The 9800-nt window shown below is 30.7% G+C and overlaps 1 protein-coding gene across 1 annotated transcript; it reads left to right on the top strand.

The window, feature by feature from the left end:
* The first annotated feature begins 6305 nt into the window (after positions 1-6305).
* On the top strand, positions 6306-9160 carry LOC134254917 (uncharacterized). The gene is made up of 2 exons (XM_062737444.1): positions 6306-7425; positions 8999-9160. The coding sequence occupies exons 1-2, from the start codon at positions 6905-6907 to the stop codon at positions 9150-9152; spliced, it is 675 nt and encodes a 224-aa protein (XP_062593428.1). The 5' UTR covers positions 6306-6904; the 3' UTR covers positions 9153-9160.
* Positions 9161-9800: the final 640 nt, after the last annotated feature.

Here is a 9800-nt window from a genome sequence, read left to right as displayed (position 1 = left end):
TGTATAATCCCTATTAACCGCCCTGAGGGCTTAGAAAATTGCAAAATGGGACAGTTATTTTAATATTTTAGTATTCTATTTACAATATTTAAATTCATATTTTAACTTTCAAAAAATCTATTAAAAAAACCTTGAAGATAATCTGTCTAAATTAAACTAATTAATTGATTGATCTTCCACCGAGAAAATGGATTCTAGACAAAAATGTAGTCATCTATTTCCAGGGAGATATAAGAAGGGGTTTTGCTGTTATTTTTTATACTACCTTAACTAAAAGATCAGCTGTTTATAGAGGTAATACTCAATGTCATAATTCCATTGGTTTATTGTATCAGGAAAAAAAAAAATTTCTGAAATAAATCAAGTGGGACTGTAGTAATCAATAATAGTGTAGTCCTCTCTAGTGCGGGAAAATACTTTTTAAATAATTGGGTACCAAGTTTTGATGTACTTTAATAATAGTTTTTAGTTTTGCTACTTTTTGCATATCTACAAGAGGTTCCCTTTCTGTTTTTAATATAATGCATCGCATCTCCTGACGCGTTGATTGGTAAGCCTGTAATTATTCTTGCAGCATAGAACTGCACCTTTTCTAAATGTTTACAATGGGTGTACGGTATACCCATCACAAACTATAGAACCTTATATTCAACCTGTGGTCTAAAAAAGTTATGTACATTTGAGATAAAGTTTGTCTATCAATATTTTAATTCAGTTTTTTAATTTTAACTTAAATTTTTTTTTTTTTGAAAGAGCATTTTGTGTACATTGATTGATGTGTATACACAGAGGAATCATTAAAGAAAAAGAAAGTATTTCAATTATAAACAAAATATTGTTGGAGATTTAAGGTAGTCAACAGTATTTCTTTGATGTTTGTATCACAAAGACAGGTGTGAAGCTGTGAATTTTTGTAAATAACATGGAATATACAAGAATTACACAGGTAAATCATACACATAACGAAAGATACACACAGGTGCCTTTGAAGTTAATGTTTACCTATTCAGAAAGGTGTGAAATGAGAACACCTCCCAATTCACATAGAATATATACACAAAACTATTTTACACCTGGTCTGTGTATGCAATGTCTGGCAAAAATGATTTTCATAATATATTCATAATATACTGAATTAAAGAAAAAAAAAATTATTATTTTATATATCTACATTTGTAATTTAAAAAAAAAAATGATTTTAAGATGTTTTATTATACCTCTGGCTGAAACTTGTAATAGCCAAGGAAAAAATGAATCACCAAAATGATTCTTTGCATTAATTAAATATGCAAAATATAATTCTTCATGACAACTAAGAATTAAAATGACTTGAATTTGTTGAGAAGGACATAATTGAAAGAAGTTCTTGTCTAGTCTCAGAGGAATCAAACCTTCCTTCTAAAATCTGTGAATATTATATTTGAATAATAGGAGATTATTTGATTTTAATTCATACTATTGCTTTTTTTTTTTTTCAAAGAAAGAAGAAATGGCATAATTAAACCTTAACAGTTCATGGGAATAATTTCAAGGAAGCACACAACAGAAACACTAAATTTTTCCTCTAATTCAATTTTTTCTGAGACTTCGATATTTTGTTCTAGTATACAAAATCTCTCTTTAGTTATGATATGAAAGAAATGCAACTACAATTTTTTTGGTAACAGTCTGAAATATGGCCTATCAGCTCTGCAAGAAGATTGTATAATCAGATTCTGACTTTAGAATGGCCTAATTTTAGAATTAGCAATGGACATTAAACAGCAGGCATAAATGCTTAGATTTTTCCCTCCAAAAGGTCAAGGTACAATTACAAGTACATGTAAACATTGAAAAAAAGCAAACAAAAACAAACCAAAAAAACCCCCAAAACAAGAGATGTTTGTAAAACACTTACCGTTATGCACCCCCCCCTCTCCCCCACAAATTAGTATCTTTCTTTAAGTCCAAAGGGGCATAACTCTGTCAAAAATGGTGTGATATCATACCCAAAACATAAGTTGACCTAGATATTTATCTGACTAATTTGTATACTTAATTCCATTTCAATATGTGCAACCTCTCCAGAGGAAATGAACAGAAACTGCAAATAATTGGAATTTTTCGAAGTCCAAGGGGTATAACTCTGTCAATAATCATGCAATTATACCCAAAACAGAACTTGACCTAGAAATTTTTCTGATATACCTGTATACTTAATTCTATTACAATATGTGCAACTTCTCCAAAGAAAATGAACGGAAACTGCAAAAATATGGAAATTTTCTTAGTCCAAGTGGCATAACTCTGTCAATTATGGTGTGATCGTACCCAAAATAAAATTTGACCTAGATATTCATCTGATATACCTGTATACCAAATTTCATTTCAGTATGTGCAATGGTTAAGAAGAAAATGAATGGAAACTAAATGGACCGACGGACCTACCGACTGATAGACACCAGCAAAGCAATATGCATAAATATTGTTTGAGCAAATATTGTTGACCTAGAGTAGGAAGAATTCCCTTACAAAGCAGTTTACCTAAAATAATATATTTCCCATAGTATATCATAATAAACTAAAATTTCAATGAAAATGAAAACCTCATAGAGTTTTGTTCTCTGTGTATTACTTTTAATAAAGTTGTCACTTTTGTTACTTTAAATCAGTAAGGCATATTGATACATGAAAATTACGGTAAATTATGAAGTAAAAATAGAACATACATTGCATTGGACTTGAAAATTCACAAGTAAATATCTGACAGTTTATTGCTTTCCTAAGGAAAAATATATAATAAAATTTTTACAAAAATTAACAGAATGATTCAGATGGGTTCTGTAATATAATAAATGAAACGTATAAAAATGAAGAAAATTGTGGTATTTCAGAATTAGCGATTAAGGGTCAAGATGTAGTATTTTTTTTTTTTATGAAAGGTCTATATACTACATATTTATTAAATTCAATAGATGAATTCCTTTCTTGGTGCTTACAACTTCAGCGTGGTCAAATAAGGTGTTATTAAAATATAGGTAAACAAAATAGAAAACTGTATTTTAAACTCTCCTTTTCAATGAAAAATTAAGAAAACCAGTCATGAATATGGGACTCTTTCTTCATATTTGACAAAAGGAAATGTATTAAAATTTGCTACATCATAATCGATTTATGACTCAAAAATTAGCCTATATTATTTATTAGATCTTGACCATAAGGATTTCCATCCCTAATGGGACCAAATTCGCTTAAATATCCCCAAAGTACATAATACTCTCTATATTATATTAAAGCATTTTATAGTAGAAAAGGATTGACTGCAAGAAAGTTTTAAAAATGTCATTAATAAAGCAGTAGTTAATTAAAATAGATTGCATTGAAGTCTAAAGGGAAAAGGGTTTTTTTTTTCACAATAAAAAATTATAAAAACTGAAAATCAACAAATCCTGCAGTGGAAAAATGCATTGAAACATTAAAAATATGATGACAATTTAAAAAAATTTTTTTACCAACTAAATTTTTTTTTAATTGCTTTTTTTTTATACTACACTATACATACTAATAGTAATATATGGGAAGAATGTCTAGATAAACTGAATATTCAATGCCTACATATCTGTTATGTATTAAATTTCATTTCAGCTTTCAGGGATTGCATACCTTAAGATTCTCTTGTTCAATTCTATTTAACAATGGTTCCAGCATTGAAAGGTGGACATTGAAACTCTCAATTACCAGTATTTTACATGGCAAAGAAGAGCATGTCACAATATTTCCTCTATTACCCCTTAATATGACGTTTGTAATACAGGAAGAAAATGATATTGCTTTAATATATTTGTGTCAAAATATCAGACCTCTACTATCTATGGAACAAAAGTTTATTAAATTTTATAACATACTTGTTTATTTCACTTTAAGATAATGATTTAAAAACATTCCAAAATGTAAGCTCCCAAGTGATCAATATTTACTATTCTCTAATTTGAAAATATGATGCAAACATGCCAAAACTTATTATCATTATAGTTATAATATTTATTCTTTTTTTCTCCAGTACTTTTTAAGAAATGGGTTTAAGGTGACACATTCCTCAAAACTTTAATTTTTCCCATGAATTTGTTATTAAAGTCTACTTAATTGAACAGAATTCCTCACAAAAAATTAGGGTACCTTACCAGGCATTTCTTATATAACCCTTATGGATATTCTTCTAAATAGCTCATATCACCATTTTTGGTGTACTTGCATTCAAAAATAATTTGAAAATAAAGAGAATGATATATATGAATATTTTTAATATAATACCAAGAGATACAAATCATATATTTGAGGAACATGTCATCTGACCTTAAATAGAATACACGCAAGGCAATGGTATCAGGGGTTTTTTTTTAGGGGTCGTAGGGGGCCTGTATAAGGCCCCATTCCCAATGGTAAAAAGTATGTGTTTTTCCCAATTTCATTGTAGAAAATTCCCAAAAGAGAATCGAAACAAACAAACTGATTAAAAAATGTTCAAACGCAGTAACATTTTTATCAAAAGTATTGTTCTAAATAAAAATCTAAAAGGCATTCTCCCAAAACTGATTGACTGAATGCAAAATAAGTCAAAGAAATACTTTGCAAATAAAACAAAAACCCTCTTATTTGAATTTATATAGAAAAAATATTAAATATGATACTTTTCCCAAAATCAACCAAATGTCGCTATTTTTCCCAATTGGAAAGGCCCAGGCCCTTGTTTTTAAGACCTAGAAAAAACCCTGGGTATTTGTCCTACCTTAAGGAAGCTCCATACTTTTATGGATCCTGTTTTAATTATACACACACATATAAATTTCTAATTATCATTTTCATTATTGGAATAAAATAGTTTGGGTGTTTAAGAATAATTAAGTAAGGTAGTATATATTTATCAATTCTAGTGTCGATATATTTCCGAAATGAACACTTTTCATTCTATCAATGGGTTTTGTTTTTTAAGCACATACACAGACATAAAATTCTTAATTGCCTTTGTAAATCTAAAGCTTTCTTCTTAATATTTCTTTTTTAAAACTAGCTTGAGATAATTTTTTAAGAATTTACTTCTTTACTTTTTTAGGCCTATATCATCTTTATACCCCTTGCCTGAAAAGCGGGAGGGTATATAGTAATCGGTATGACCATCCGTTCGTCTGTACATCTGTCCGTCTGTTACGCTTTGGGGTCCTCATCTCTTATCCGCAACTCCTCTCATACCACTGAAGGAAATTTAATGATACTTTCAAAGAATTTTCATTACATATTGCCATTGTGACCTCCTATTTTACTTTTTGATCTGACATAAAACATCCAATATGGATACAGAGATATTATGCATTGCATTCATTCTAACTAATAGACTGCCTGTAAGTATATGCTGAGTATATGAATTTTCCGAACTACCTTGGGAAATTTGAAATAGAAATTTGGTTTTGTATAAATCGGACATATCAATTGATATCAAATGAAGTATGAAATCCATTAATACTGGATTGCTCTAAGATTTGAATATGATGTGTCTGTCTGCCTGTCAGTCTTTTTTCTTCAAACAAATTTGTTATACACATATTTCTAAAATCTTTTTTGAGTTGTTGACCATTTCTGTTCAAATTCGGTTTCTTAGAAAGTATATCTTTAGATTATATTTTATTGTTACTTATTTTTTATTCAAACAGACTAGTGGTGAGATAATATTAAGTTACCTCATGCATTTTATCTCATTCCACATTTCTGAAAAGACATTCATATTGAGGAGAAAAGGATTAGGAAATATAAGTAATCCAGTGGGATTAATTATTTTGCTTGATTAATTGCCTATCTAAAATATCTGTCAATATAAAGTTATTAAGAACCCTTACCTGCAACTATGCTACTTTTAAAATTCAAGTGTGGCATTATTTTGCACTCACCAAAAACTGGCATTTAAGGAGGAATAACACATAAAATGTTAATTTTATAGATCTCTGAGTCAACCTTTTTAATCAATGGTTTCGGCATTGAGAATCTGACATTTGCTCTTTATTATTTTATATGGTTTTTTTTTTTTTTTTGTTTGTTTGTTTGTTGTATTTTTTTTAAAGAAAATAAAGAAAAAATTAATTTTCATCCAAATTTCCGGTAGATGTTTTTTTTTTTTTTTTGTAAAAAAATTTTTGCTGTTCATGAATGCATCACATAAATACCATATAAAATATATGCAAAAGAAAAACATTTAGAAATTAAATTTCGTTAATAAATAGGTATGAAAATAAAACACATAATTAATTATTTTTTAATATTATTTTTAAAATGAGGTTACTATTTTCATATAACTGTCACAACTGGGGAGAATTAATGTTTGTTAACAATTATAAAGGAAATTGAAACAAAATAGCCAAATTTGAGAGATATTAATTTTTTTGGTTTTGGTCAATCAGATTTATTATGACCTAACTCTGTGGCCCATGGGCCTTGTCAATAAAATATGTTTTATAAAAAAAGTGTAACCATCATTTCTGTACAATAAATCCTTAAATATCTCTGCTTTTGGTGGGGCGGCCCCTTGCTAACTGGTCTGTTTTCTAGTTCTTTCCGAAATGGTATAGTTGTACTTCCTGCTTATTTTCATGTACACAACTTTGTTTATTATTATGATATAGATACCCCCAGGAAACGGCGCACACTGAGGGATGTGGGTAGCAGAACTCCTGCCAAATCCAAAAAAGCTCTCCACAGAGAACCAGACACGCCATCCAAGAGGATTGAGGTCCTGATAAGCCAAAAGGAGGAGAGGGAACACCTTGTCCAAAGCATCACCAGTGTGAAATTGAACATTGTGGGGAAACTTCACCTTCTACCCCTGGAGAATGAGGAGGACACTGTGAATGTACTCTCCTTATCTTTATCGCCCGTTCAAATGGCAATTCTTGCTGCAGCCATCAACCATGTGCCAGAGAACTTTCTTGACAGAAACACCCTTATTATGAACATTTGTAAGGCCTCTCCAGAGTTCAACACCTTGACACCTGAGACCGTGATGCAGTTCATACCAGTCTTTCAACGATGCCACAGCCTTATGAAGTTTTACAAGGACAATGAACAAGATATCTCAACAATACTTTGGCAGGCTTCCTGGCACCACAAGGAACCATTCTTGGCCTTCATCAATCCCCCAGTGACTGAGTGTCTGCAGTGTGAAGAAACTTTATATCCAACTGCAAGAGTTCCAATTACTCTCTACCACCTAACTGGACCCATTCCAGGCCAGAGAGGTGTTCTGAAATGCAAGTCCTGCCAAATCTATTACCATGTGGATGGATATTCTGTGCCAAATCAGGGGAAATCATTTTATCCTGCACCCATCACCTGCCCATGGAAAAGTGCTAGCAACAGAGTGTTCTGGAGTAAGGACCTGCACGAGTTCCTTTGCGAATCAAGGTAGTTATTGTTATAATAGTGTATTTCATACCAGAAGAAAAGGTGAACTCAATCAGACCATCTTTAAAATAATGCTTGCTTGCACTATGAGACCTGAAAAAGCCCCAAAATGCAATGTATTGGGATATCAGAAAAATAAGACAATTTAACCTCCCTGTAGAATGTCGACTTGATCGGTTTGATAAAATGGTTTTACTTAATGGTTCTGCAATCTACATCAAGTTTTCAAAACCAAAATATTATTTAACATGTTCATTAAATTTTTTGAAACATTGTCTACACTTGAAAAGTACTCACTGTACCCCAAATGAATGATATATCATGGTTTATGATGAAACATGATTTTCCCACTATCTCAGTATCTGTCTTTCTTTTTTCAAGAATAGTCTCTTACTAGATCTAGATTAAATTATTGAATAGCACAGATAAGAAAATTTCATGTATATTATATCAATATTACATTGCTAACTCTCAATCTAAATTTGCTAAGAATCCTTGGATTGACTGTGATCATCGTATTTTTGACTCCTGTAGACCGTCTCCTACTTGGATTAAACATTGTTTAAATATAATCCTAATCACAACTGGGTTACTACTGTTGTTAACGTTCATAAATCCTCTGCTTACTTTCATAAAATGTTTCCAGAACCTAGATCTCACTATTCCTAAAAAAAAATGTATTTTACAAGAAGAATTCTGACAAATATAGCATAGCTTGCAAGGCAAAATTGAACAAAAAAAGACTCTTCTTCTTGGCAAATCTTTAATGGAATAATAGACATTGATGGCATTAAGAGCTATCTCTCTAATCAGAGTATCAATGACCCTCGAACAAAGTTTACAAGATCAGTTTATACAAAAATGGCATTCTGAATCTGATATTAATAGTTATTCTAAAGGTATTTTGTATAAAATTTTTAAAACAAATTCTAAGTGTGAAAATCATTTAAGTTTTTTGCCATTGAAATAAACAAAAATACTTGCCATATTCCGTACTACTAATCACCGCTACCAGTTGACTGGGAAAATGGGCATGTATAACAGTAAACACTTTGTAATGCTAAACATGTTGCTGAAGAATTCCATTTTATACTTGAATGTACTGCAATGTTTAGACACCAGGAAAAAGTATATTAATGAATACTAGGCCAAAATTTTCTCAACTGATGACAAAACAAGGTGCTATGTCACTTAAAAACTCTGTATGTTTATATTAAAAATAAAGATTTAGTCTGTCCTCCATAATTTTTCCCCTTCTTAATTGCATTTCATACATGGTTCATACATGTATTTTTATTTCTCAAAAATTTTCAACATATATTCTGACAGAATTTAAAAAATTAGAAATAAAAAGGGTAAAGAACCTCATGGAGGTTGAAAATGTTTAAAGTTAGACCATTTTAAGCCAGTTTTCCGGGTAAGGGCAACCAAACAATTTCTCTTAAAGATGGCCTTTAGCCTTGACCTTAATGCCCCTGTAACTTCTTCACATTTTTTTTTTTGTATTCCTAATAAAAAAAATTTCATGTGACATCATGACAATTCTTTTACTTCATGTTTTTTCTTTTTGTAGCAATCATGGCTTTGTATCTCATCAAGCTTTTGCTGAAATCTTCAACTCTGTATACTCCGATAACCACCCTGAGAGTGAGAAGTTCCATGCTTGGAGAAACTACATGTTAAAAGCCACGAGAACTGCTCCAGAGGCCTCCCCAGGTATAAATTAGCTTAATTCATATGCATCAAAAATGAAAAAAAATAAAAAAGAATTAAAGTTTCTTTATACATGTATCCATTCAGTCTTCGCACCCTACTAAATTTAGTAAATTTTTGCTGAGGAAAAAGGGATAAATTGTCACCGGATTTTGATTTCACCATAGATGCATACAGTGGTGTCTCAGTTATCAGGACGCTTTGGTTCCTAGTCAATTTGTCCAGATATATGAAGCATCCTGATATCTGAATTACCAGTTAAACAAGACAAAATAACATTTAAAGATTCTGTTCATGTGAAAAGTCATCTAGATACTGAATCATCTGGATATCTGAAGGTCCACTGTATTTTGTTGATTTTAAGAAAATTTAAGTACTGTGGTTTCATCGATATTCCTTGAGGATTTCAAGCAGATCCACGAAATTCAATGTTCATTGAATTAAAAAATTTGGTATTCATATGTACAGGCAATGATTTTGTCCAATAAATAATGTATCCTCAAATATTGATGTCTGTTTTACTAATCCATGAAAAATGATACCAACGAAAATTGATGAAACCACCGTCTTGCATAATCTGCATCTTTCATGTTCCACATTCTTTTCAGTGTAGTACATAATAGGAATGTAAAGATTTAAGCCAATGTAGGTGTAATGGCTTA

Source organism: Saccostrea cucullata, unplaced genomic scaffold (genome assembly GCF_032062105.1).
Source record: "Saccostrea cucullata isolate Sc308-1 unplaced genomic scaffold, CSIRO_AGI_Scuc_v1 ctg18489, whole genome shotgun sequence".
NCBI classification, from domain to species: Eukaryota; Metazoa; Mollusca; class Bivalvia; order Ostreida; family Ostreidae; genus Saccostrea; species Saccostrea cuccullata.
The sequence above is the reverse complement of the archived record's forward strand: the minus strand, read 5'-3'. Positions and strand labels throughout refer to the sequence as shown.